The 27956-nt window shown below is 48.2% G+C and overlaps 2 protein-coding genes across 4 annotated transcripts; both read left to right on the top strand.

The window, feature by feature from the left end:
- Positions 1 to 1242: 1242 nt before the first annotated feature.
- On the top strand, positions 1243 to 11922 carry PRKRIP1 (PRKR interacting protein 1). Its single transcript, XM_021551017.3, has 6 exons — positions 1243 to 1390; positions 2566 to 2644; positions 4044 to 4144; positions 4901 to 4986; positions 6646 to 6713; positions 8964 to 11922. Exons 1-6 carry the CDS (start codon positions 1271 to 1273, stop codon positions 9077 to 9079), a joined length of 570 nt encoding a protein of 189 aa, XP_021406692.1. The 5' UTR covers positions 1243 to 1270; the 3' UTR covers positions 9080 to 11922.
- Positions 11722 to 27777, top strand: ORAI2 (ORAI calcium release-activated calcium modulator 2). Of its 3 annotated transcripts, none has more exons than XM_021551015.4 (4): positions 11722 to 11862; positions 14194 to 14239; positions 17081 to 17321; positions 22664 to 25140. In XM_021551015.4, exons 3-4 carry the CDS (start codon positions 17094 to 17096, stop codon positions 23207 to 23209), a joined length of 774 nt encoding a protein of 257 aa, XP_021406690.1. In that variant the 5' UTR covers positions 11722 to 11862; positions 14194 to 14239; positions 17081 to 17093; the 3' UTR covers positions 23210 to 25140. The 3 variants fall into 3 exon arrangements, with proteins under 3 accessions (XP_021406690.1, XP_021406689.1, XP_021406691.1); XM_021551014.4 differs by lacking the exon at positions 11722 to 11862 and adding an exon at positions 12358 to 12449 and having other exon boundaries at positions 22664 to 27777; XM_021551016.4 differs by lacking the exon at positions 11722 to 11862 and adding an exon at positions 12358 to 12582.
- Positions 27778 to 27956: the final 179 nt, after the last annotated feature.

Below are 27956 nucleotides of genomic sequence, written 5' to 3'. Positions count from 1 at the left end.
GGTGGCAGAGCGCTGGGACAAGCTGCCCAGGAGGGCGGTGGAGTGTCCCTGTCTGGAGACATTCCAAACACACCTGGACACACTCCTGTGTCACCTGCCTTGCCAGGGGCATTGGGCTGGGTGATCTACAGAGGGCCCGTCCAAGCATACAGCTTGGTGACCCTGCCTTCAGCCTCTGTCCAGGCTGCAGAGTACGGACATTAGGACCGTGATTAGATATTGGCACAGGCTGCCCAGTGAGGTGGTGGAGTCATCATCCATGGAGGTGTTCAAAGAAACGACTTGTAGGCTGACAGGATGCTGACAGGGCAGAAGTTGGATTTGATGACTCCAGAGGCATTTCCTTGGTGTCCCTGTCCCCCCACAGACCTGATTTGGTGGCTCTGTTGGCGCTGCAGGCGCCGCACAGGGATCCCTCAGACGGGGATCCCTCACACCGGGATCCCTCACACGGGGGTCCCTCACACCGGGATCCCTCACACGGGAGTCCCTCACACGGGAGCCCTCACATGAGAGTCCCTCATATGAGAGTCCCTCATACGAGGGTCCCTCACACCGGGATCCCTCACACGGGGGTCCCTCAGACTGGGATCCCTCACAGGAAGCTCCCTCACATGGGGATCTCTCACAGGAGGGTCCCTCACACGGGGTCCCTCACACGGGGATCCCTCACACGGGAATCCCTCACACGGGGGTCCCTCACACGGGGGGTATCTCACACGGGGATCCCTCACACGGGGGTCCCTCACACGGGAGCCCTCACACGGGGGTCCCTCAGACTGGGATCCCTCACAGGAAGCTCACTCACATGGGGATCTCTCACAGGAGGGTCCCTCACACGGGGTCCCTCACACGGGGATCCCTCACACGGGAATCCCTCACACGGGGGTCCCTCACACGGGGGGTATCTCACACGGGGATCCCTCACACGGGGGTCCCTCACACGGGAGCCCTCACACGGGGGTCCCTCAGACTGGGATCCCTCACAGGAAGCTCACTCACATGGGGATCTCTCACAGGAGGGTCCCTCACACGAGGGTCCCTCACACGGGGGTCCCTCACACGGGGATCCCTCACACGGGGATCCCTCACACGGGGGTCCCTCACACGGGGGTCCCTCACACGGGGATCTCTCACAGGAGGGTCCCTCACACGAGGGTCCCTCACGCAACTCCTGCCTCCGCCCGGCCCCCCCCGCACCCGCCGTGACGGGGCCGCCCGCGTCGCGCGCCGTGACGTCACGGGGGCGGGGCGCGGCCAGGGCCGGAACATGGCGGCGCCCTCGGCCCCGCGGCCGCCCCGGCCCCGCAAGGAGCCGCAGCCGCTCGTCATCCCCAGGAGCGCGGCCGAGGAGCAGCGCCTCCGCCTCGAGCGCCTCATGAGGAACCCGGTGAGGGCACCCGCCGGGGCACGGCCCGGGGAGGCGGGAGAGGGAAGCCAAGACCCCCCTACCCCGGGGTCCGTGAGGGGAGAGGGACACCGAGACCCCCACCCCGCCCCCTGGGTCTGTGAGGGCAGAGGGACACACTTCTTGCCGAGCCCCCCGCCCTCGGTGTCTGTGAGGTGAGAGGGACACTGAGACCCCCTCGGTGTCTGTGAGGGGAGAAGGACGCCAAGACCCCCCACCTCTGGCTGTATGAGAGAAGGGGGACTAGCACCCCCTTTCCCCTGCTCCGAGGTCCGTGAGGGACCAACCTCCCCTCCCTCCTCTCCGTGTCCGTGAGGGAAGAGGAACTGACACCCCTTCCCCGGGGTCTGTGAGGAGAAAGGACCAACCAACCCCCCCTTTTCCTTCGCGATTCCATGACGGGATCGACACACGCCCCCCTCTTCTTGCCGAGTCCCCAAGGGGAGAAGGACCGACCCCCACACACTGTATTGCTGTGAGGGGAGAAGGACCCGTCTTTTCTGGGATGCTGTGAGGAGAGATACGCTTCTCTGGGAACCCAGGGGCCCTTCAGTGCCCTGCACACTGGTCTTTCCTTTATCTACCGCTTTTAATGCGCGGGAGCATGACCCTGGTGCTCTAATTTGGTGTTTTGATCCTTTCCTGAGGAGGTTTTTGCCAGGAGGAGGCTCTCACACCCCACTCTGTGTGTGCTGGAGCAGGCTGAGACTTCCCTGCACTACGTTCTTCCCCTGACCTTGCACCATGTGTTCTCCCTCCCCTGCTCTCCCCTGTCCTCTAGTTCTGCCATGGAAGGCGCTCCAGCACCTTTCATAATTTCCCAGACTGGTACTGGAATTATACTCAGTTCCTTGGAGGTGCTGCCATGCTTCCTTCTAGCTCCCGTGCTGCAAAGAGGCACAGACACTCCTAATCCTCCTGGGCTTTGTTGACCTGCAGGCCTGAATGCGAGGGACAGAGAGGTTCCCTTCTGGTTCTCCTCTTCTGCCTGCTCCTAGTCCCTGTGCATGGAGAAATTGCTGCAGCTGTGCTTCTTCTGAGATCTGTCAGTTGGTGGAAGAGGCTGTTGTCAGACATATCCCGCCTTTCAACAATGTGTTAAAATTGCAGACTTTGCTCCTGGAAGATACTGATGGCTGCTTGGTTTGTTCTTGCAGGAAAAGACTGTACCAATTCCTGAAAAACTGAATGAATGGGCACCACGACCTCCCCCGGAGTTTGTCAGAGATGTCATGGGTAAAGATTCTGTTCTTCAGATAACTGGTGTCAGCCACAGTTAACTTAGAGGAATGTTAAGCAGGGAAGGACAGAGGTGGTTTTCTGCTGCTCATTTTGCTGGAGAAAAGAGGTGTGAAATATGCTTTGAGAGTGGATTTTTCAAGTTTTATTTGGTTCTCTGGTTCCACTTTTCTGCTGGCTGTCAGAATGCAGAGGGAACAAAGCCTATGGCACTGCAGCACGTGGGCTGCCTGCAGTGCAATAAGCTGCTGCTCTGGTGATGACAAGTAAATGATGATGAGTAAATCTGTCCTCTCCATGGATCTGAGAGTGCTCTGGAAGATTGGCAGTGTGAAGTCCTTCTTTTGACTGCTTTGAGTGTGAATCTCAGGCTGTGAGAAGCAGGCACATGCAGCAGGTGTGACTGTGTGTGCTCAGGTAGGGAGCTGGCAGCTGTGCCAGGACCCTGACCCCCGTACTCTGTGTACACTTTACTTCTACCTGCAGGGATTAAATGTAGTAGCTGTGGTATAAACTGGCTGCATGTAGAAGTTCTGTCTTTCTTTGAGACCTCCATTCTTTCTAGAAGTTTACTTGTTCTTATTTCAGAATAATTGATCTTGGACTCAAGTTTTTATATGCTTCTGAATAAAACCTTCTTATTGGAATTCTCCCATGGCTTTTTCAAATAGCTTTGCTGTGCGCTTGAGTGAATTGTCTTGTTTTTCTGGGAGTACCTGACGTGCTGGGACTCTGTTGGTATCAAGAGCACCCCTGTTGCAGTCTCAGCTGCTGGGTTTTAATTAGGTGTCTTCTTTGAGGCTTGTATTCCTGTGCTTTCCCTTGAGAAAGGGCTTGGGAGACAGGGGGAGAGAGTGGAGCACAATGCTTAAAGCTCCTGCAAGGCTTCAGCATGCAGGCTGATGCCAGGAAGAGAGAGCTGTAGGGATTTAATTTATGAAGAAGCAGTTGAAAACTGTCAGTGGATCTGTCTTGCATGGGAAAGTACAATATCACCTCTTACCACCTTTCTGTTGACCTTAATTTTGTGTTTGAGAAATGCTGAAAATTAGAAGCAGCATCAGCAGGGTATTGTAGCCCACCTCTGCCTGTAAGAGACTGGGAAGTGCATTTCATCTCCAGTTCTGTGCCTGCCTTGATGTGCAGCTAGGGGTGGGCTCTCCAGGGGGGAAATTGTAGGACCTGCAGTGACCCAAAAGTTTGTAGGTTTGCAGCTCACTCTGGCTTTTGCTAGTGAGCTGAGTTTGAAGTGCTGACAACTCCATGTGCTGTTGGTAGATTTTCATCTGACAGTGCCCTTTCCTGTGTCCCATCCCTCAGCATCCAGCTGCAGTGATTTGTGAGCATCTGTTTGCCTCCTTTCCCAGCAGCTTTCCTGAACTCTTCCTTGTTGCAGGTTCCAGTGCTGGGGCTGGGAGCGGGGAGTTCCACGTGTACCGGCATCTCCGTCGGCGGGAGTACCAGAGGCAAGATTTCATGGATGCCATGGCTGAGAAGGTCAGAATAACTCTTTAGAACTCCCCCCTCCCCCAGCTGTTTGTTGTTCTTTGTGAATCTGTGTTTTCTTTGAAAGTCATGTACAAATAATTCCGTTCTGAGCCACCCCGTGTCAGAGGAGTCTGTAGGAGTGTGCGATCCATGGTGTCTGTGTCAGTACTGAAACATTTGGTGCTTTGTGTCAGACGTGCTCCATCTCCTGTGTTCCCTGGGGTCCTAGCACACTGTAAGGCCTCATGGGAATGTGTGTGTTCTCAGGCTGACTTGAAAATACTTTAAAAGCTAGGAATCCCTGATAACACTGCCTTGCACAGGCAGAAACAAAGTGAGTGCCTGTGCACAGAGTTCAGATGTTTCTTTTAAGTCCTGACCGAGTAGAATGACCCCTCTTTTAGAAAACACTATTGATATACTCTCTCTTGGCCAAGATGAGTCCGTATGTTAATGTTTCTGTCTCCAATTATTCATTTGTTTTTACTGAAATGTTAATTAGGGCAGAAGCCCAACCTCCCTCATTTGCTCTGGTGAGGATTACTCCCTCAGGAGGTTTTAGTGTTTGGCTCAGGTTGCAGGTTAAAAATGCTGCCTGTACAGGAGCCATCCCTAGGAACGTGGCTTTGTATAAAGAAGCCAGACAAAATCTGGCAGAGCTCCCTTCTGTATTTTGCTAAAAGACTTCTCCCAAAAAGGACATGACTTTTAAATAAGTATTTTAATTTAGATTGTGACCAGAGTATGACATGTGATCAATTACAGCAAAGACTAGATGAGGAATTCCAGAAGAAACTGGAGAGGAATAAGATGGTTGCAGAAGAGCAAACAGCAAAACGCAGAAGGAAGCGGTAAGGGCAGATTTTTCCCAGGAGGCTTGACATGAAAACCCTAACTCCCTGTGCCTCATCTGTAGCTGCATGCTCTGGATAAACACTGTCATTCTCTGTCTGCATCTATCAGCTGGGAAGTCTGGCTGTGGAAATTAAATTTGTCAGTGTCAATATTTGGTTTCCAAAGGTAGCTGTAAACCTGACAGGCTTTGCTGGGGTGGTTTATTTTCTGTGCCATTGCTTGCAGGATAACTTTGGACTGGTTGTGCTGCTTTTGCTGACACTGTGGTTGGTCTTGACTGCAACATGCCTTGCTGCATGTTTGTTTTAACAGTGTCAGGAAAGGTTTGTGTCTATATCTGGCTTAAGTTTATGTCTGAATCATTTGATGCCAAGCAGTTTCAGTGCAAAACTGGGGGCTGCTTCATGGGTAGGCTGCTTCTGCCTACCCCATTGAAATGTCTGGCAGGCCAAGTCTAATAAGTTAGGTGGAAATACTAAAAAAATATTAAATCCATCTTCCCCTTAAATTTTAGACAAAATGAAACAGTTACAAGATTGATTCTCTCAAGAAATAGCCTGAGCATTGTAGTGCAGTGACACAAGCATTTAAATCCTATTCTCTGTGTCCAGCATAGGTTTCAGAAAAAGCAGAGAATCATGCCTCTGCTCTTTCCCAGGGTCTGACCCTGAGCAGTCTCTCCCTTGCTGCTTTGCATGCTGGCTGAGAGTTGCTGTGGAAAGGCCTGTGCAAAGTGGCTCACTGCCATGTTAACACAAAAGTGCACAACACAAACAGTGTTGCCATCTTAGTTTAATTTAATGTGGTCCAACAGATGGCCAGCAAGTCAGATCTGGCCTGCTGCCTCTTCCCTGGCTGAGATGGAGAACAACTGTTCCAACAGCAGATGCTGCCTAAACACCACCACCTCCTTGTCCCCTGCTATGCTCTAATGGTGTGGCTTTGCCCTGCAGGAGCCCCTCTAATTTCCCTCACCACCCTTCTCTGTCCTGACCCAACAGGTACAGTTCCTGGCTCTCTGTTTCAAGAGAATTCAGTTATGCTGTTGAGAGAGGAGCATGTGAATGCCAGGCTGCTCTGCCTGTATCTGCCATTAACTTGCCAGGTTGCCTTTGCTGGGCAAAGAGAGCTGGGTTGTATGAATTGAAATTCCCTCTTATCCCCAGTGCCACGCAGGGCCTGACATCCTTAGAAGGTACAGCCAAAGAGGAAGGTCAGAGCATACTGCACTATTTTTGTTTTCTTCAACTGAGGTATATATTACTGGTGTTTTCTTCCCCCAGTGTTCAGCTTCTGCAGTCTGTGTTTTAACACCATTTTCTCTTTATTAGCCTAGGTAGATAAAATGTGGGGGCAGTTTCATTTTAGTTCCATCTGTGTTCTTGGAGATTCTTGTGTATCATAATTCTGGTTGCAGTGGAGTCATGAAAGACTTTTCTATCTTGTTTCAGATTAATGGATTTTTAAAAAGTTTCTCTTGATCATGTGCTAGGTTTACTCTTGCTGAATTTTCAATTGAGGCCAAATTTAAATTGAATTTCTCTTCTGAAATCAGCTTTTCCAAGATGTCTGTAATATGTCCTTTATCAGTGTATGAATGTGCAGAAGCTTATAACATTTGATTTGCCAGAGAATCTTTCTTCTTTGCTTTATAGCCAGAAGTTAAAAGAGAAGAAACTGCAAGCTAAGAAAAATAAACTCGAACAAAAGAAGCAGGAAAAAGGTCAGTGAAATTTAGTTTACTTTTCTCAGGACTTGGTTCTGTTCCCTCATTGAAGCTTAGAAGGCTTTGTTCCACCCCCCATCCCAAGCATTCTCAATACATGGATTAAAGCCTGAGCCTTAAGCTTGTTATTTTAGCTGATGTTTCAAAATCCTCTTTGAAAGCCATCTATGTTGAGATTTAATCTTACAAATAACTTGGCTGTTTGTGAATATTTTCCATTTATTAGAGGGAATTTTGGACAGCAAACTCTGGAATCCGAGTTTGTGGATGTTTTGCCCCAGCTATTCTGATGAACTGCAGATTCAGAACCTCAGCTGCTCAGAAAGGCAGGATTGTTAAAGGCTGTGCTTTTTTAAAGTATATTTTGAATGTGTATGGGAAAACAGAAGGAAAAAATGCACAGCCTGGGCAGCAAGAAACTGAGTTATAATTTTGTGGACGGAACTATTTTATTTCATAGAAATAAAGGTGAAAAACCTGACTGCCTCTGTTCTGCAGCATTAATTTCTCTCTTGAAAATTAACGTTCAGCAATGTCAGTGTAACTGAGCAAACTTTTGCATACTTGTTGCTTCTTTTCAGTGAGTATATTTTGGCTTACTCTTTCAAATAGTGGTCTCTTGTGAATTAACACACAAATGATTAATCTTAAAGTTACAGTAGTTTCTGGTATTTCTGCTGGAACAGTGGCTTGTCTGACAGTTCTACCTTATTTGTGCTTTGCTTTTCAGAATTGGATCTGTTTCAGCTGAACCACTGCCAGCCTTCCATGTAAACATGGGAGGACAAATTGTTAGGTTAATTTTACTTGTGACAGCAAATGAATGTATCAGAGTGAATTGTTTGGGTGTTTTGTTTTAGTCTTTTTTTTTTTTTTTTTTTTTAAGCTACTCATGTATGAATTGTAACTGGGAGGAGAATTTAAGTATGAGTCAACATTTGTTCGTTTTGAGTGAACAAACAGAATACCCATCCCTTAGGGAGTGGCTGGGAGAGAGGAGAGCTGATCAGGGACTGGCGCTGTGGTATGGGATTACCCTGTACCAGTTGTGGGGCTGGAGTGGTTTTGTTTGGCACAAGTTCCTGAAAGACAGAATCCAAACTCCCTGGTGTTTGTAACAGAGTTTGTAAAGAGTTTCTTAACTCTTTGCAGTCTATGGTTCTCTATGTAAAATAATAGTATCAGGGGAGAGAGAAGTCCCTCTTAGCCATTTTTACTCAACTGGCAATAGCCTTTTTTTTTTTAGTTTTGTGTGCCCTAGGTTGTAATCTGAGAGTTTTTTCGAATTGATTAAAGTGTATTTGTTGGATATAGCAGGCAAACATTTGTCTTCCTTTTTGAATGAATGAATCAAACCTCTGATTTTCCATTTTTCATCTTTGTTGTAGTAAAAACATTAGGAATAAAAGTTGGCACTGAGTGAGGTCAGCTGTTGAGGCTGCATTAATGAACGAACTCCCAACGAACGCTCAAAGTTCAGCACTTCACCACGCGGTGGCATCAGACCACCGAGCCTAAATCCCGCATGAACTGGTCAGGACACTGGGCCTGGGGAACAGGAGAGAGCAGGAAAATGGCTCTTGGCTTCAGGTCCCACTTTATGCCATACCTCATTTTTATTATCGGGTATTTAATTTCTAGTAGATGTTTTCTGGTTTTTTAACAGACTTCACCAAGTTCTCTGTGACCCTTGTTAAACTTAGGCATATCTTACTGAGTTCCTGTACTGACAGTATAGCAAACAGTCTGTAAAAGTTTATGACACCTCATGGAGTTTCTGTGAACTTGGATAGGTTGTAGGAATATGCTGAGTCTTGCCTGTGGCTTCCCAGTGCTCTTCAAAATTCAGCCCAGTCTGCAGAGGTGAGATTGGAATGAGATAATCTATCACCTCAGTGTTTGACTGTCTCTGTTAGAAACAAATAATGTTCCAGAGGAGGTGGAGTTGTTTAATGATGGACTTGTAATGCTGGGGTAAGGGAATTCCCCAAGGGAGAATTTGATATTCTGAGCTACTCATCACTCGGTAGAATTAATGGAACCTGATTGGTGTTCCCTGAGTATCTGGGTCTGCTTAGTTGTGAGATGCTTAACAAGGAAGACACAGGGGAACGTGTTACCCATCCGTGCTAATTAGCCTGACCTAATCCACATTTGCTGAAGCACCTGAGAGTGTTTTGCTGAGAAATGCTTGACAAGGAAGGCAGGTGGGAACACCTCATCCATTCATCCTGTCTTTGTTTGTAGAACCTGGGCAATCCCAAGAGCAAGGCAGCAGTGAGGATGACGAAGAGGACAGCAAGGAGGAGGAAGAGAAGGAAGATGATGCTGAAGAGCCAAGTTTTGTGATGGGAAGAGGATGAGGCCTTCCAGGGACAGCTGGAAACACTGTTCATTGCTTTATATTCAGGAGCATGAAAGTCTTTCATCTCAGCCAAGCAGAACCCATTGGCGTACGTTACATCTGCTTAACGGGGCATGGCCTTCACGTCACAGGCCTGAGAGAAAATGATAGAGAAATGCCAAATAAGAGATTTTTTTTCTTAATTGCTTGTATAACTGCTGTGCAGTCTGCTCTAAGTTTGCTCTAAAGAGTCAGCCATAAGTCTCTATGACCCTAGAGTTCTTTCTAAAATGGCCCAGAGTGTTTTTCTGTCTGAAAGCTAAAACATAACTATTACCATTTAAGGGGAATATTACTGTGAAGGCTACGTATTCTACTTATCTTGAAGCTAAGGTAGCAGTGGGATACATTAATCTAGGGGAAGAGTTTAACCTGAAGTAGAAAAGTGGTCTGTAGCCAGACTCTCCTGCACTGTGAGTGTTCTGCGTTTGGGGTTTTGTATGGGGTCATCTCTAACCCAAAGAAATCAGTTTATGTTGCTAGACAAGTTCTATAGATTTTTAATCTGGATCCCTTTTTTAATGCTAAAACTTTCCCTATTGATTTTCTTCCATGTTTTCTAAATTAATAAAAGGGATGTGTTGGATTGTTCTGTCTTCTATTTTTCTTTTTGGAAGAGGATTTCAGTAAAATAAAGAGATGCTGCAGTGCTGCAGGAAGGGACAAAGAGATCAAGTGATGTGGTACACGAAAATATGGAAAAAGGTGTTAGCTGCATGTCACTTACTTTCTGCTTTTGAATTGGAACAATACCTTTTCCCAAAGATTGTGTGTAAAGCCTCCAAACTCTGTGGCAGAAAGGCTTGGAATGGAATCATTTTGCTTGTGCTCAGCTTCCTGTGATGACACCTGCCTTTCTCTCTGCTTGAGCGCTCTGCTTTGCACCTTGGATTCCCCAGTGGGGATCATAACATCCCTCTATATATTTACTTATTGGTGCTTAAAGCACATGCAGTGGTGGTTTTACTTGTAACTCTGGTTTTTGTCTCTTCAATGTATCTTTAATTAGAAGTGCCTGCTGGCTTTCAGACATGCTCTTCCCAGAGCCTTGCATCCAGAATGTGGTGCTACTTCTTCTCAAGCCTCGGTTAGTGCCAAATTATTTTAAGCAAAAACAGCAAAAAGGGAGAATCTCTTTTTAGATTTTGCCTTTGTTGAATATTGCTGCCAGAAATCCTGCATTTTGTTTGAGCTGGCTTTATGTAATGGCTTCTCCATGGTATTACCATGGTGGCTGGGAAGCAGATGTGACCAAGTGCAAGTGATGTTTGTGTTTAGTTCCCCTGTATATATCTAAGGGCTTTAGAGCTGGATAACTTCTGACCTGCCTTGTCCATATGCCTGCTGCCCACCCCATTAGGGATCTGCATGGAACTGTTTTCTGCTCAATCTCCACGGGGCCAGGTGCTGCCAGTTGTGGCAGCGTTTCATTCAGATGCAGGATCCATTTTCCCTGTGTGAGATTAGCATTGCTTCACATGAATCCCCCTTAGGGCAGGCAAACCCTGTCGATACTGTGTTGTAGGATGAGCCACAAAAATGTGAGGGTTTTTTATGGGCACAGAAGAACTGAGAGTCTCACAAATCTTTAGATGTTCTGCCTCTGAGCTGGTCAGGCCTTTGAGCTGAGTGAGTGCTGCTTGCATTAAGCAGAGCAGATGCTGCTGAGTGAGGACATGCTTCCCTCAGCCATGAGGAAGGTGAACTCGAGTTTGTCTTGGTGATTGAACAAATTCAGGTTGTGTGGCCTCATCCTGCCTCCCTAAGATGCCCACGCTGAATTATTCATGCTGTGTTTTCCGGGAATGCTGAGTTTGAAATCCATAAACAGCAAAGAGAGCATGTTGGTGAAGGTGGCATCTGCCTCGCGCTCTGTCTCGCCGGGGTGGCTGAGTGTAGCAGTAGGAGCTGCATTTGGTAGGTGTAGCTGTGAATTCCCATAAACACTCTGTTGTGGTTGTTCGTGGCAGTACGAGCTCGTTGAGAATACAAAGCACTTCAAAGGCAGGTTTCAAGGGATGTTTCTTCATTTAGAATAAAATGCAAATACTATGTGACCTCAAAACGGGGAAAACCTCATCCATGGAGTAGAAAAGGGGAAGTGCTCCTGTGCATAGTGAAATCAGGAACAACTCTACAACTGATTGCTATTCCAAATAGGGCACCAAGAAATCAGTAATAACTTACAGGCTTGAAACAGCCAAGGAGTTTGACCTGCTTACACTAAATTCGTGCTCTGAGCTCTTTTCTAGAGGAGTCCCTCTCCTTTCTCTAATGGAGATTAACCCTCAAGGGCTAAAGTTGATCTGTATATGTGTTTGTGCAAATGTGGGCGCCTAAGAGACAGCAGTGTTTGTGCTGAAACCGAGCAGGGGTATTCCTGCTCTCAGAGGTGAAAAGCACACTCAGGATTACATGTATCTGTCTCTTTATTCGGTTTTTAAGCATTGTTTTCCTTTGTTCCCTCCCCCAGGCGGAATTCAGGAAGATGGGATTACCCTGTTATAAAGCTGACCCATTGTGCTGCCTTTCAGCATTTTCTTTATCTCATTTCCAGGGAAGGAACTCCCTCTCTTTCCCATAAGGCTGTCCCTATCCTTTTGATGGGTTTATACAGGATTTCCTGCTGAGTCAATAGCGGAGGAGAGCAGGGAGATAGCAGTCGGGATTCGCAGGGAGCCTGTGCTCAGCCGGAGGAGGTTCAGCCCGGCGGAGGCAGAGCAGCGCTGCCTTTTGACTTATGTAAGTGGCGACTTTTTGCTGTATAACTAATAATTGTAATAAAAGCACATTTGCATCCCATTGCACCTTCTCTGTGGCAAGATTTAGAGATAACGCAAGGTCCAGACCCACTAACGTCTTTACCGGTGGGTGGGTTTCAGCCTCACTGCGACTTCAGAGACCTGCAGACATTTTTTTTCCCCTACAGCTGCATGCTCACAGCGGGGACCCCCGAGCGCTGCGGGAACGCTCCGTGCCGGGGGGATGCCCTTTCCGTGCAAGCGCTGAGTGCATCCCCGTTTCGTGAGACCGCCGGGCGCCCACGGGGCTCGCGGGGGGCGAGCGCGGCCCCGGTTCCCGGGAGGGGCGGGGGGCGCCGGGGCGGGGGTCGCGTCCCCAGGCCCCGCCCCCGCGGCGGAGGGGGCGTGGCCTGCCCGACGCGGGCCAATGAGCGCGCGGTCACGTGCGGGGGCGTGGCGGCGCTGCCCCCCGTTTCCTGCGGGTCACGTGGCCGGTGCCCCCGCGTTGCCGTGGCAGCGGCGGAGGCGGCTCTGGCTCCGGTTCCCGCTCCGATCGCGATCCCGCTCCGCTCCCGGCACAGCAGCGCGGTGAGACACGGCCCGCCCCCCGGGCCGCATATCCCGCCCGCAGGGGGCTCATCCCCAGCGGGGCCCGCGCTCCGGGGCAGCGGGCGGCTTCCCCTCAGGCGTGTTCGGGCAGTGGCGGGCTCGTCCTGCAGAGGTGGGAGCAGCTCCTGCCCGCGGGGCTCCGGGAGGAGGGGGGCTCGTCCTGCCCGCGGTGCTGAGGGACTTGGTTTTACCCTGCCTGAGCAGGGATTCCCCTGCCCGGGGCGGTGTGGGGGGGACGCGCCTCGTCCTGCCCGGCCGGGGAGAATCCCGTGCCGGGATGGTGGCGGGGGGATGTGCGCCTCGTCCTGCTTAGCTGGGGCAGTCCTGCTCCTGGAGGGACGGGGTGAATGGGGAGGGTCCGCCCTGGGGTCCCGTCCTGTCCGGCGGTGCTTCCGAGGTGCCGTGGGATGCGGAAGGCAGGCCAGCTCCCGCGGGATGTGTCCGGACAGGGATGCTCTCGGTGGAGTGTCATAGGGGAGACACCTCCAGCATACGGTGCAGGAAAGACCCTGGCCCAGGCTGCTTTTGGAAGACGGGATCGAGCGGTTGGGTCCCATCCTGCCTGATCCTTGGGATGCTGGATCAGGATGCGCTGGTAGGAGGTTGTGTCCTGCCTAGGGAAGATCCTCTGTCCAGGTTGTCTTTAGAGGGAAAGGTCCTCGCTGGGAGTGGGACTCATCCTGCCTTGAGGGATCCCCTGTCTGAGGCTGCTGTTGGAGGGGACATCCTCGCAATGTGGGATCGCCTCCTGCCCAGGGTGTGCTGAGGATGGCTGGGGAGAAGGGTCCCTGTGTGGAGGATCCCTGTGAGGAGGATCCCAGCTGTGGCAGTGGACCAGGGGTCACATCCTGCCTGGGAGGTAATCCCCCGCTGCCACAAGGGTGGTCACAGCTGTGGGGTGTTCGCACCCTGTCTGGGTACTCTGGCACCCCAGGAGGGCTGCTTGGAGGAGTCCCAAGCCAGAAGAGAACATAGGAAGTAGTTTCCCATGGTAAAAACATGGCAAAAAGCTTGAGCTCATCCGAACTAACAGCGATTGGGATTTGGCTTAGCCATGGCCTATTAGACAGGAAAGAAAGGGACTGGCACAAACCCACAGATCAGTCTAGGGGTGTGGGGCAGAAACCTGGCACTGAGGAGGGGGCTGGCATCCCGACACCAGGCAGAGGAGCTGCCAGTGCTGCAGAGACAGCGCTCTGGGGGTGAGCACGGCAGTGGGAGGGGGACCCGCTCCGCTCGGCTCCGGTGGTGTCGGCTTCATTCCCAGCTGTGGAGAAATCCCCACACGTGCACTGAGATGGGAGGAGGCAAAGGCTTTCGCTTTTCCAAAGGACAGCACTTGGCAGCTTAAGAAAATCCACATAAGGGAGCAATCACAGAGAGCTTTCTGTCTCCCAGTGCGAGATGAAGTGGGGTCAGATGCGGTGGTGCAGTGGAAGTGAGTGAAGACACAGCTGGATGGACTTTGCCAGGGCTGCCTCAGGAAAAGGTCTCCTGGAGAATTCCTCATTCCCCAGAATTCAGCAGCCCTATGCAGTCGAATCTTGTAGTATATTTATTTCCGTAAGAGCAACTATCCTAAACCTTTAACTTGGCAAGGCAGGAAGGTGAAATCTCTAGAATAAGCCTCCCCTGATGATGATGACAGGCTGAAAAGTATTTCCAGGGTAAAACTGCTCCAGCAACAGCACATGTAAAATGCTTCTTTGGTCTTGTGTTTCAGCCCTTGGAGCCTTCCACCCCGTCCCTCCATGTCCATAGCCAGCAAGGTGAGTCTGACTTCCTGGCACTGCTTGTTTGGGTTTCATTTGTGTTTATGGATTTCATTCTGAAGCTGTTTACTTATTTGAGAACATCTCTTGAGCTGCTCCAGAGTAAAAATTCAGCCTTGTGGTATTTTTAGCTTATTTTTCTAAGGGAAGAAGCCGATGTGATTGGGTTCTCTTGCCCTCTCCCTGTAACCTCTGAATTCATTTGTCTTTTAATGGAATTTGTTCCAGGGGTCAAAGTTCCCTACATAGAAAGTTTCTAAGTATTTTATGAAATTAAATGGCAGAGTAGAGGCCATCACTGTCCCAGCTGGGGACAAAGGGAGTGAATTCACTCCACGCTATACGTTGCAGGATCCACACAGGATGTTGTCACAGGAAACAGCTTCATAATTGTGCTGCTCACAGATTGTTTCTTCCTCCAGTCCTCCCAGGAGGCTTTTTTATTCTGTAAAATAGGTGATTCTTGCCTGTTCTGGAAACACGCATCAAGCAGGAAGGTTTGTCCCTGTTATTGTTTCTCTTCTTGTTTTTATTATGGCATGAATATTCTAATGGGCCTTTCTTTTTTTGTTTATTTGTTTGGGGTTTTTTTTTTGTTGTTACTTTAAAATATTTTGAAAATTCCTGGGCAGGTCAAAAGCCTTCCTGGAGTGTTCCAGGGGCTGTAATAATGGCCTTGTCAAAACCTACCCAGGAATCATCCTGTGCTGCCATCCTTGTTATGTCTGAGGAGGCTGGAACCTGAAAGCCCCCCCATGTTCAGGAGGGACAATCTTGGGCCTGCAGTGCTTTATTTGCTATTCTTTATTATTGTGCCTGAAACAGCTTCCTTCCCTTTTAGTAACAGCATTCAGAGTTGTGGGCAGTTGATGTCCTTTTGATGTTTGCTACTACTCCAGGTCCCCAGCACTCATGACTTTATTAGCTGTCCCCATGTGGCCCCGGTTCTCGGGGACTTGAGGGGACACAGGTGGGCTGAAAGGTGCTTGTGACCTTGAGACGTGGTGCTGGGACTAATTATTGCCACACCAGGTGTGATTCTGGGCAGCATCTCCTCCTCCTGGGAGCTGGTCAGTGTTTTGCAGCCAGAAGGTGCAGCTCTGGTGCTTCTGTCTGCCACCACCACAGTGCTCAGTGAGTGAGGGGATTAAACAAGAAATCGTGGTTTCCATTCTTTGGGAGGCAGATTTAGTTTCAGATGTCTGTCAGAGTCGAGACATTTTTGCAGAAAACATTCCAAGGATGTTGTCCCGTGTCTGAGGATCACCTGAGCCATTTGGCAGCAGCCTGGGGCATGGTGCTGTAAGCTTCCACTACCTCAAGTACTCTTGCTGCTTTCATTTATTTCTCAGTGTAATCCCTTAAATTTGAATATAATGGAATTTCCTGGAAGCACTTTGCTTTCCCCCTTGGAATTGCCTTTTCCTTGCTCTCTGCTCAGAGCCACTGGTGGAAGTAAGGGAACAGGATTTTTGGTCAAATGTGCTGATAAATGGAGTGGGAGCAGCTCAGGAAATTTAACTTCCCACTGCAAAAGCTCGGGAAGTTCATTTGTTAACCCTACACAGCGTTCAGCTCTGATTTTTAGGGGAGAACTGTGCCCATCTAAACTGAGCTTTGATGAACAGTGGTTGAACTGAGAAAAACTGCTGTGCTGTTTTGAAAGTAAACCAGGGAATACATTAACCCCCACACAAATACCTTGAGACAGGCTTCAGGTCGGAGTTACAATTTAATAGAAAGCTTACAGTAGATGGAATTATACAGAAAAACTGGTTTAAACCCACAAAGTCAGAGTACAACCTGGCCGGTGTCGGGCAGGGTGGTGGTTGCAGTCTGATTAAGCAGTGGTTGCGGTGATGGTTGCAGTCCTCTCAAAAGCACTGGTCCTACGGATGGTCTGGTTCTGCTGTGGAAGTTCGGCTTCTCCCCTGGCTGGCCAGTGGTGGTGTTCATGTCCCCAGATTCCATACGGTCAGATTCAGGCAGGAAGGCTCAGCACCTCCCCCAGAGCGAGGAATTTCACAATGGAATGATGTGGTGCTGTGAGTCACGGGATATTCTGGGGAGTCCTTTATGGCTATTGCAGCTGCCCATTAGTGCCCTTGAGCCATTATGGCCCATTGGCAGGGATGATCCCCCGGGCTGGGTGTAGCTATCACGGCTGAGTTAAGCAATTTGTGAAGACAATGAAACACCACCCTGCCATGCAGGGTTTGCCTCTTTCCCTTATCTAACACCCAGCTCGCAGCCTGGGGGGTCGGGTGTGCACCGTGCAGCTCCTGCAAGCGGCCATTAACAGTTCATCAGGAATGATGTAGTTGGGAGTAAAGTACTCAGTTTGGTTATACCCCACATTGTAACCCAGGAGGAAAGGTTTTCAAGGAAGGAGCAAAAAGTGACTCTCTCAACTGGTGTTTGATACTCTAAGGAGGTGCTTTTGGAGCCAGCCTGTGATGCACTGGGAAATGAACTGTCAAATCAAAACAAAGATAAGATGGGGGTGACGTGTATTTATGTAAACTAATTTTTTATGAGCGAGGAGGAATTAAAGGGCAAAGTTGAGGTGCCTGCTCTGAAATGAAAACTCAGGTGGTGTGCAGCCTTCCTGAATTCCTGCTGGAATAGTTCCCGGGTGTACCTTTGTAATCTTTCCTAGTTCTCGTTGTCATTTTTGGCAATTCTGGATGGTCCTTTCTCAGTTCTGCGTTCCAAGTGTGATTTGGTCCATCATTTTCCACTGACCAAGGGCAACTTTGTTCAACTGCAGCTCTTCCTGTAGTTAATGCTCATCCTGTCCACCACCCCCTCTTGAACATGACTGTTTTGTTCCCTCAGCATTTCTCTCATCATGAGTTCTGAATTAAACGTCCCGGTGGATCCTTCCACTCCTGCTTGCTGCTCTGAGCCTGGCACAAAGGGCATGGATTATCGGGACTGGGTCCGGCGCAGCTACCTGGAATTGGTCACATCCAACCACCATTCCGTGCAAGCCCTTTCCTGGAGAAAGTTGTACCTGAGCCGGGCTAAACTGAAAGCCTCCAGCAGAACCTCTGCTCTGCTCTCTGGATTTGCAATGGTAATAATGTGTTTTATAGCTTTTTGAATTGTGAAGGGTTTGGGGTTGCCTCAAATGAACTATTAATCTGTGTTTTCCTCCTGGGAAGAAGCAGGGGGTTGTTTCCTGAAGAGACAGGAGGCATCTGCCTGGGGGCTCCTGTTTGGCTGCTGCTGCAAAGTTTGAGGCTGGCTCTCTCACTGCAGCAGGGATACATGAGCTGTCTAACAGCCAACCCACACACTCCCAAGCCAGCCCTTTAAAAATACTAATCCCCTACCTGCAAGTGATCCAAAGGACTCCAGCAGCATTGCTAAACAATCCAGGACCTCCTTTGGCCCCGAGGCTCTCCAATGCTGGCTGCCCTCATGCGAGGCTGCTCTTGGGTGTGGAGCACTTTCAGGCCCCTGTGGTTGCTGTGGTGCTGAACGTTATTTTAATTTCTCTGTGTGTTTTCTCAGGTCACAGTGTCTAAAATAAGGTGGAGGTTGGGTCACAGCCTGCCAAAGTGAAGTTTGCATAGCGTGATCAGGGAGATCGTGTTCTACCACTGAGGTGTGAGAAGAAGCCCTGAGCCTCAGACCTGGTGTCAGAGCGCTCTGCAGCCTGCAGGGAGCCAAACCTGGTGTATTTTTGTCAGTGCTGCCTATTGGAAGTAATCCCTGGTGCTTGCTTTCCACTGTGCAGCACTTGGGTGTTATTTGGAAGTGATTTGCATAGGTCAGAGCCATGTCGGGGCTGAGCAAATAAAACTGGGACAGTCGGTGGTCCAGTGCTCAGGCCTGAGCTGTGTATTAAAACACCACCATGCTGTGTCAGTGTGAGCCCCTTTATCTCCCCTCAGTTTTTGCTTACTGGGAGTATTGAAACCAGTCTGGGGGAGGTTTCCTGTTCAGGAAGTGGGCAGGCCTGGCTGTTCCTGAGGTCTGTGTGCAGAGGGGCAGAGGGCAGCGCCTGGGTGGCGTGGGACATGATGTGAAAATGTTTGATTCCGCAGCTCAGAAGCTGGGAGGAAAAGACAGAGTTCAGGAGCTTTCCAGATTGCCTTTCTTGTTTCATTTTATCTTTTTCTGCTGCTTTCTCCTCCCCCAGCCCCCCAGACCATGAATCATCCATAACATTACAACAGCCTGGGATGATGAAGCTGGTCACCCAAAGTGAAGCTGGGAAGCTTCGGGTGGGGGTTTCAGTGGGAGCAGGCTGCAGTGGAGACAGGCTGCTCAATTGCTTTGTCATTGCTCTCCACTCACTGGCTGTGTGCAAAAGATGCTCTTAAAAGCTTTCCACAAGGTCTGTGTTGGTTTGTAACCAACTTGTGTGCTGCAGGGGCAGAAAGTCCCTCTTTTGGAGAAAGCTGGGTGCTCTTCTGTAGATTTCTCTCATGCAGGAGTTTTCTTACTCTAAAAAGCCTCTGATGTGCATGGCCTGAGTGCCTCTGGAATTCTGTTGTGACTGTTGTCTTCAACAATTACTAAATTAACATTTTGTATTGTTGGGTACTGATCCATCAGTGTGGTCCCACAAGGTATCCCTGCTGGGGTGCGCTGTCACTGGCACCACTGGGATTCAGGGGCTTGCAGCCCACCCACACTGCAGGGCTGAACGACATCTCTGAAAACAAATCACGCTTTCTCAACTCTTACAGCAGAAAGTTACTGAAAGTGCTTGGCAAACACACAAAATTAACCACTGGTTTTACATTTTCTTTGAACTCTTTAAAGTGCAGTTGAATATACACAGGTATAAGTAGTGTTAATTATGCTCACCAGCCTAATGTAAGAAATAGACCCAAAATCAGTAACTAAGAAATAAAATCTCTTACAATAAGAAATTCTCTTTGTTAGCAAGCTTTTTCCCCAGCTGATTGGAAAGCTGAGGTGTTTGTTCCTCCTGGGTTATTTCTCCACAGATACGCAGGAGTTTAGTACAAGGATGTTTACTCTCTAAAAAGAGCACCTCTTTGGCTATTGATGAAAGAAGTTATTTAGAGATAAATATGTGTAGACGTGGCACTTAGGGACATGGATTAGTGGTGGATTTGGCAGTGCTGGTGTAATGGCTGGATTCCGTGATCTTAAAGGTGTTTTCCAGTCTGAACGATTCTATTAAACAGTTTCCCCAAAGCTTCGAGTGCATTTGACTATGTAAATGAATGTCATCCAGGGCTTGGCTATTGCTTTATTTACTTCCCTGTCGGGTGTGTTTGATGCAAGCTAGCTCCATATTGGCTGAAATTATTGTGAGCTGATGGATATTTAATCAACAGGCCATGGCTCTGATCCAGCTCCTTCTGGACAGGCTGCAGAATAATGCAAACCTTCCTCGTTAACCATCTCTGGTATTTCTGGCAGAGCTCTGGGACAGGTCAGGAGGATGTGGGTCATTCCACTGCCAGGTCTGCCTGGAGGTGGGCAGTAGGGCAGCTGCATCTTCCCCAAGGAGGCTGTAAATAAAGGAAATTTAAAGGGAGCTTATGAAACCTCCTTAATAATTTTCCTGATGGAAATAAGAGCTGTTACTGCTAATCCATCTTCTCAATACTTACCCAATTGCTATGGGATATGCGTTTGATTAAAAAAAAAAAACAACAAACCAAAACAAAAACCCTGACAGATCTACTGGAGTGGTTGTTTTTACAGTCTGCCAAACCATCTGTGTGAATGTGTCATGGTTTATGTTAAGCCATTTGTCATCCTTTTGCTTGATATTATCTGTCTTGGTCTAAATTTCTCAAAATGAAGAACATCCTTGTTGTGGACAGTCTGAGCTATACTGGTCTAAACCCCACCATCATTTAATGTAATTTAACTACAGTTTAATTCTAAAATGTTGTGTGCCCTTGATCCTGTAATTCTGGAGTTAACTGGGTTATTCTTAAGCTTAAAATTAAGCCTGTGCTGAAATATCCTATGGCTTGGCAGAGAGCTCAGCCTTGCAAAGTTGCTTCTGGGAAGAGGTTAAAATAAAGGGGGCTATTACATGGAAGAGTATAATTGTATCAAACATGACATATTAATAGTTTTACAGGCTAGACAGCTTATTTAATGATTTTTAAATGGGTTATGTCAGCTTGTCCTCTTTCTCTTATCCCGGTCAGGGAATGACATGACAGCCTGTGCTGGGTAAAGCAGTAAGAGCTCACTCACCTTTTCAGTACTTGTTTGGGTTAAATGAACTGTTTTTCTGCCTTGCTACCCAATCTGGATTGTTGGTGTTTTTCCCTGAAATACCTCTTACTGAGCCATCAGTCGGTGTTAAAAATTCATCACATTGCACAGCTGAAGCTCGCCCTGGGGAATAGGTTAGTCTGGGAGGAAACATCCAATTAGCTGAAAAATGCTGCTCATGTGAAGGATAACAAGCAGAAATTGATATGTTGACATCAGCCAGGCTTTCAGCTTTAATATAAAGCTATAAATTGGACATGCAGGTACAATTCCCATTCAGCTGTGTCTCTGGGTATTACAGCACCCCATAATGAACAATGTACCTGCAGGTTTTCCTGGCTGATGGGGCGTGACTGGCAACCACAGTGCTGTACAAATTCATTGTACAGTGAAGCAGAGAATAAGTCTGATCTCCTCCCTCTCAAATCAATATAAGGGGAGCTGCAATGAGAACAAACACAAGGCAACGTGAAACTATTCTGTTTAAAATGACCTTGCAATTGATAGTGAAGCTAGCCCTGTGTTAGGATTTTCTCTGCTATACAACAAGAACTGCTGTTCTCTTTACTACTGTAAACTGCAACCAGGAGCTGATAAAAACAAACAAAGGTAAAATCCGGAACAGAAGGATCAGAACACAAGGCTGGGAATGCCCAAGTACTGTCACAGTAATTTTGGTGTCTTTAATGTCTGAAATAGTTGATGTAGCTATAAAATCCAGACTTGTAGAGATTGACCATTTTCCACACATGTTATATCTTGCTTGCTGGTAAATGTGTCCAGACTTGATTGTGTTCTGATGGGTTTTAGAGCAAATGTAGGTAAGGCAGCAGTCATGGCAGCTGGTTTCCATCCCCTTTAATCCTTTTCAGGGCTTCCAGCAGGGACAACATGAGTATACCCCTAATCTTCCAGTGACTAAATAATATTATGAACAAGTAATGCCAGAGCAAGTGGTGCAGGTGATTATACAGAGCCTGAAATGGCTGCTCAGGGGAGTCTCATGTGAAGTCTGGATAACAGACTCGTGAGTCAGTTCTGCAAAATCCTTCTGTGTCCCAGAATCGAGTGCAGATTTGAAACTTTGCCTTCTCATGATGTTCTTTAGAGGGGCTTCTTTCCAGCAAGCTGTGCTGTGCTGGAGCAGCAGGTCAGCTGGGATCACCAGAGGTTTTCCTTGCTGCCAAGAAAGTTAACTTCTCTGCAAATCATGAAGTGTAGCTACAGATGCAAGCCAGCTGCTAGAGAGAAATGTTTGATAATCTTGCCCACTGCTTTTGTGTCTTGTCTTAGCAAAAAGTTTGTGCTGTCCTTCCAGGGATGCGACCACACAGAAGTACTGGTTTGCTTCACAGGTAGCTTGATTATAAAAATTCTTAAGCTAAACCACTTAACAGGACTCCAGTTGTGATCTCAAAAGAGCCTCCTGTTCTCTTGCACATATTCCGCTTAAGCTTTATTTGATTAAAGTAAAAATAACTTTAGAGACCTGCTGTGTGATAGCTCTTGCTTTGGGAAGCAGACTCCTGAGTTGCTGAGCACACCCATAAGCCAGTAGCTGTCCACTTCTGCTGGGTGTATCACTGAGTTATTACCTCTCCAGGGAGAAATTTGAGGATATAAATAACTTAAAAGTTATTTATATGGGCATATTTGTAATAAAAACAAACAAACTGTTCTGAGAATAGAAGGCAGTTATTTTAACTATGGGCTAACTTGAGCTGTAAAGTAGTTTGCTTCCCATGGTGGGTAGTGAAACCTGGCTGGCCACTGGCCAGAGGAGCTGCTTGGCTTTGCTTTTCTTTGCACGCCTGAAGCTGACACTTCCTGTGCTGCAGCCGCAAGGAAGGAGTGGCACTAGAGGGTGTGATGGTGGGTTATAGCAGGCTGTTAGCTGCCTCTCAGCCCCAGTGGCATCTAATGAGCTCCTTCTGTTGTGTGCTGGGTTTGGGGCAGTTCCTGTGGCTCAGAGACGTGTTGTTTGAGAAAAGCATGGTCTCAGAAGGGCCACAGCACAGGCGGTGCGTGTGTCCTCGTGGGTGACAGCAGTGATCTATCTGGGCTGCCATTCCAAAAAACCTCTGGAGTGTGTATTTGACCTTAGATGTTCTTCCTGAATCAAGATGCTCTCCTGGCTGAAAGCCTTGGAAAGAGGAAAGCCAGCAGGTGTTGACAAGCTCTTTATTCCTCCCGCAGGTGGCCATGGTGGAGGTGCAGCTGGAGGTGCAGTACAAGTACCCCCAGATGCTGCTGATCGCCTTCAGCGCCTGCACCACGGTGCTGGTGGCCGTTCACCTCTTCGCCCTCCTCATCAGCACCTGCATCCTGCCCAACGTGGAGGCTGTGAGCAACATCCACAACCTGAACTCCATCAGCGAGTCCCCGCACGAGCGCATGCACCCCTACATCGAGCTGGCCTGGGGCTTCTCCACCGTGCTGGGAATCCTCCTTTTCCTTGCCGAAGTCGTGCTCCTGTGCTGGATAAAATTCCTGCCAGTGGGCTCCATCCTGAAAAACGAGACCACCAACGTGGAGAAGCCCAGCAGCCACGCGGGGTGGCAGTCAGCACTGGTGTCCACCATCATCATGGTCCCCGTGGGTCTGATTTTTGTCGTCTTCACCATCCACTTCTACCGCTCCTTGGTGCGGCACAAAACGGAGCGGCACAACCGGGAGATCGAGGAGCTCCACAAACTGAAAGTGCAGCTAGATGGGCATGACAGAGGCATGCAGGTGGTGTGACAGAGCCTGCACACAGCTCAGCCAGCGCTGAGAGCAAGATACCTGGGCTGCTGCTTGGTGAGCTGCACCAGGGATGGATTTTCTTGAGGCTTAAATCTGTAAATGCTACTTGCCTGCCATTTCTAGCTGTGGGTTCTTGTGCTGTTCCACGTGCTGGGGGCTCTGCCCTGGTTCTGGTCCCACACACTTGGTACTTAAGTTGACACTGCCATGGTGTTCAAGGTCAAAACTTTATCTACCTTAACACTGGTAGCCAAAAATCAATCTTTTTTACAAATGCAATATTCCATTGCCAAAAGTGAAACTGCATTGGCTGTCCCAAAAGCCTCTGTGTGTGTATGTGTGTGTAGGACCTGTCTTACATGTCAGAACTCCCTGGCTGTCAGTGCAGCCACAATTAACTGGCAGCTCATTCCTAGAGCAGAGCTGATTAATGTGGGTACCTGCAGCTGACTCAAGGACATCCAGGAAAGCACAACAGAAACTGAGAATGTTGATCACCATTTTTCCAAAGCAAGTATTCTGTAAATACATAACCAGAAAGAAAACAGCATTAGCTTTTATGTTCTTTTCTTGCTGTTCTTTATTATATTTTTACAGCTTGGGATGTAGAAATTTGAATTGCAGGAGGCTGGGAAGTTCTCTTGCACTTTCTTCAGTGGCTTTGTCACTTTAGGTTGAGTAAGTGCCAAGATCGTGTTTTTCCCAATAAGAGGCAGGAGTGCCCAGGGAAGGCTTACAGGTGTTTTAGATTTAACAAGGACATTCTTGAAACGGAACAGTGGCAGGGAATTTAATGAGACAAGACTTTGAAGGACTAACAAAGCAAGTTTCAAGGAGGTAAAGGAATGACAGCAAGTATAGTAGAAATCTGCCAGTGTCTTCTTCATTTGTGCATTGCTCTGATGCCTTTTGCCTGGTTTGCTGGAGAGAGCAAGCCCAGTACTGTGTTATTTCATATTTTGTTCTTTTTTTTTTCTTTTTTAAATTGGCTGTAGCATTTTTCTGTCAGAAATGAATGCTTCCTTCTCCCTCCACCAAAGCAGGACTCCTCTAGTGGAACCTGGAGCAGTCCTGGTGAGCCTGATTGAGCTGGATCTGGCAGGAATGCTGTATGCCATTAAAGAGCTATCCCTTTCCTTTGAGCTAATTTCTTTTTTCAGCAACTGAGACAATGACACTTGCATGTCTGTGTTGCTGAGCAAGGGAAGCTTGTAAATTCCATAGCATCCTCGTGGGTGAAAACTTCTGTACAAAAAACCCCCAATTTTATTAATTTTGGTAACTTTGTAGAGAGAAAAGAGTGTTTAGCAATCATCAGCTCTTTTAAGGGAAAGTCAGGCTTTCTGACACATAGGGCTGCAAGAAGCATAAGCACATTTTCTTGGCCCTGATCCTGTGCTAGTTTCCTCCTCTGCACTCCAAAACTGCAGTTTCAGAGTCTCTGAGGCCTTATAGGTTTCTGAAATCATTAAGGATGTTTATAATGTTCTATTTAACCCTGGGCCCTTATTCCACTGGGATTTGAGGCAGTGTAATACATGTCAGCTTCCCAGAAGGGAGTACAAACCCCAGGGCAGCAGGGTGAGATTATCCCAATACTCCTCTCTGTCAAGGGCTTTGGGAAACCACCTCTCATCTCTCTTGTTTACATGGGAATGTGAGCATTGCTGAACAAGTTGCTTAGCACTGTGTCTGTGGCTTTCATCTGCTGTTCTTGCTGCAGTTGGCATGTACCATATTGGCTGATGTGCAGCAAAGAAAATGTCTTTGTGTGCTAAATAACTAATCTGTACTCATCTGCATATGCAAAACAAGGAGTGTCCTCCAGGAAGTGGGGTGGTCGTGAAATTATATAAATTCCCCAGGACTCTGCACTTTCTCCCTCCTCTTTTTACCATAATAAAAATTAAAAGGTTTATACAACAGAATCAGAGTTGAGTTTTCTGCCAAGTGCTACACGTGTCAGGTCCTCTACCAACAGAATTTCTGTTGAGAGGCCAGAGCCAGACCAGATGGGATGAATCTCTCATCTGTACTTTGCACTCTCCTTTAACATCACTAATAGTGGGACCCTGTGTGCTGAGGGTCTCAGAAGGCTCTCAAGGAAAGTATTGCACCATTTTTGCAATAACTTTTTTCAAAGCTTCCCCCTGTGCATACAGTGCTGCAAAAGTAATGCAGATTGTCTGGAAACAACCAGATCACTAATTTAATTTTTTTGCAAATGTAATGAACTTAGGCAAATTTAGAAAAGCAGCAGAAACTGCTTTGATTTTGTAGAATAACTCATTCAGGTTTGGGTGGGATTGCATTCAAGATCAGTCTCAAGTCAGTGCATCTGTGACTGGAGTGGGACCACCTTACTCCAGGGGTGATTCTGAGGTACAGTTTGGGATGGTGTCTCAAGGGCAAATGCTCCTAAAACAGAGTAATAACTTGCTTCCCTGTCTTTGCTTGCAGCTCTGTTTCTTGTGTCTCTGGGCATCGAGTTCTCCCTTCCATGAGAAGCTCATGGGGATATTTTTGCTCTCTGATTCTCAAGGTTACCCATCCACCTTCATGATGTAACTCCTCTCCCTTCCAACAACAACACTTGCTTTTATTGCTCCTGCAATTTATTTACATTTCACCTCTGTTGGGTCCAGATTTGTGATGCAGAAATGTTACCTGTGGTTCCAAGCATGGGAGTTCATCCATAAAGAAGGAGTAGGGATGTTGTACTTGTCCAGCTACAGCACCAGAAAATCCTCCTTGCTCCTGCTGCTGCCCCCGTGGCTGTCAGCAGGATTCCCATCAGTCAAGCCAGCCTTTCCACACTGTCACTGCTGTCCCAACAGGGCTGCCAGCTCTCTGTGTCACATCTGGGTTTGTCTGGCCGTGCCTGGCCACGTCTGTCCTGTGCTGTCACTTCTCATGTCATTCCTGGAGTGTCCCAGGTTTTGTGTGGCTGCAATCCTGCAATGCTTGCACGGAGATGCTTCTCCCAAGGCTTCCAGCCTCAGCTGGGGACGAGTGTTGAGGATCTCCCCTGATGTGTGTTGGCTTTCGGTGCCACCTTTGGGCTCTGGGCTGCTGCCATAATTTTCAGCCCCCTTGGGCTGTGGCTCTCTGGATCAGCTATTGCCTCGTCTGAGTTATTTCTCCAATTTTTGCACTGGAGCTTAGTACAGGCACAGCCATGATCTTGCTTCAGATTATTTTTTTTTTTTGGCCAGTTTTTGCCCAGCAGGAAAACGCCTCTGCAGACAGCAGCGCTGCAGGGACCCTGCCTGCCCACCCTGAAGCAGGGAAGGAACTCTCAAGGACAGGGGAGCAACAATTCTTTGTATCATTCCCATGCACCAGCCTTGGTTAGGAGCTCCTCTCTCCCTTTCCATCCTGACAGGAATAAAGAAGGGGCACAACCGCGGGCTGGAGGGAGCAGGATCAGGTTCTCCCTTTGCCGAATTCAGTGGCAGCTCCCACTCTGTGATCTCCCTATTTTTAACATCGCCCCGGGCCGAGCTGGCTGCCTGCTGCAGTGGAGAGGAGGCTCTGGGGGAGACTTTGTGAGGGGTGGAGTCGTGTTGGATTTGAGTGCTTGTACCTGGAAGTGTTTCTGGAGAGCACAGGGGTGGGTGCAGCTGCAGAGAGAACATCCTTCCACATCCTTCCCTTCCACATCCTTTTGCATCCTTCCACATCCTTTTGCATCCTTCCACATCTTTCTACATCCTTCCCTTCCACATCCTTCCCTTCCACATCCTTCCACATCCTTCCACATCCTTCCCTTCCACATCCTTTTGCATCCTTCCACATCCTTTTGCATCCTTCCACATCTTTCTACATCCTTCCCTTCCACATCCTTCCCTTCCACATCCTTCCACATCCTTCCACATCCTTCCCTTCCACATCCTTCCACATCCTTCTGCATCCTTCCCTTCCACATCCTTCCCTTCCACATCCTTCTGCATCCTTCCCTTCCACATCCTTCTGCATCCTTCCCTTCCACATCCTTCCCTTCCCTGCCTCTGGGATGTGAGGATGGGCAATCCCAGGTTGCCTCGAGGTTACCTGGGCTGGGCTGGGGGATGAAGGTGCTCCTCCTACCTTTCTTTTCTTTTCCTGCCTTCTAACAAACAAAAGGCCTTGGAGTTTTCCTGCTGCTGTAGATTCCTTATCTTTTAAATCTCATTGCATCAACTGCTAAGGCAGCTTCCTCAACACCCCCTCAAGCTGCTGTCAAATTCAGCTTGATATTTTCAAGCCCAGGGGGGATGTTTTCTGGTTAACTCACAGGTTCTCTCCTCTACAGCCATTTCAAAGCAGTTCCTGTAATTAAAATTGACTGGCTGGATTTGGACAGTATTTCCCTGAATCCCTGTGTGTCCAGCTGGGAGGTTGCTTTCTGCCCAGAGGTGTGACAGCCATGAGTGCTAAGAGAAAAAAAAAAAATCTGTATTTTAGCTTTGCCTATTCTTGTTTTACCGCTGCATGAACAATATTTAATGTAGAACAACGAATGTATCTCAGAAATTGTCCAGCTGTGTGAGAGGAACTGGATAAACTTGCTCAGTTTTATGCTTCTTGGTGATTTCAGACTGATTTCTTGAAAGGCAGCTCAAGTCCTCCAGCATTTTATGGGTTAACTTGAGTTCTGCCTTTTTTCAAAAAAGTTTGGTCAGATATAATCATTCTCCTTTTGCAGTGCATAGGGAGATAGCAATTAGATGCACTTCCTTTTAATGAGGGTCTGGGTCTTGGC

This window comes from Lonchura striata, chromosome 19 (genome assembly GCF_050655825.1).
Source record: "Lonchura striata isolate lonStrDom1 chromosome 19, ASM5065582v1, whole genome shotgun sequence".
Classification (NCBI taxonomy): Eukaryota; Metazoa; Chordata; class Aves; order Passeriformes; family Estrildidae; genus Lonchura; species Lonchura striata.
This window is presented reverse-complemented; position numbering and strand designations above follow the sequence as displayed.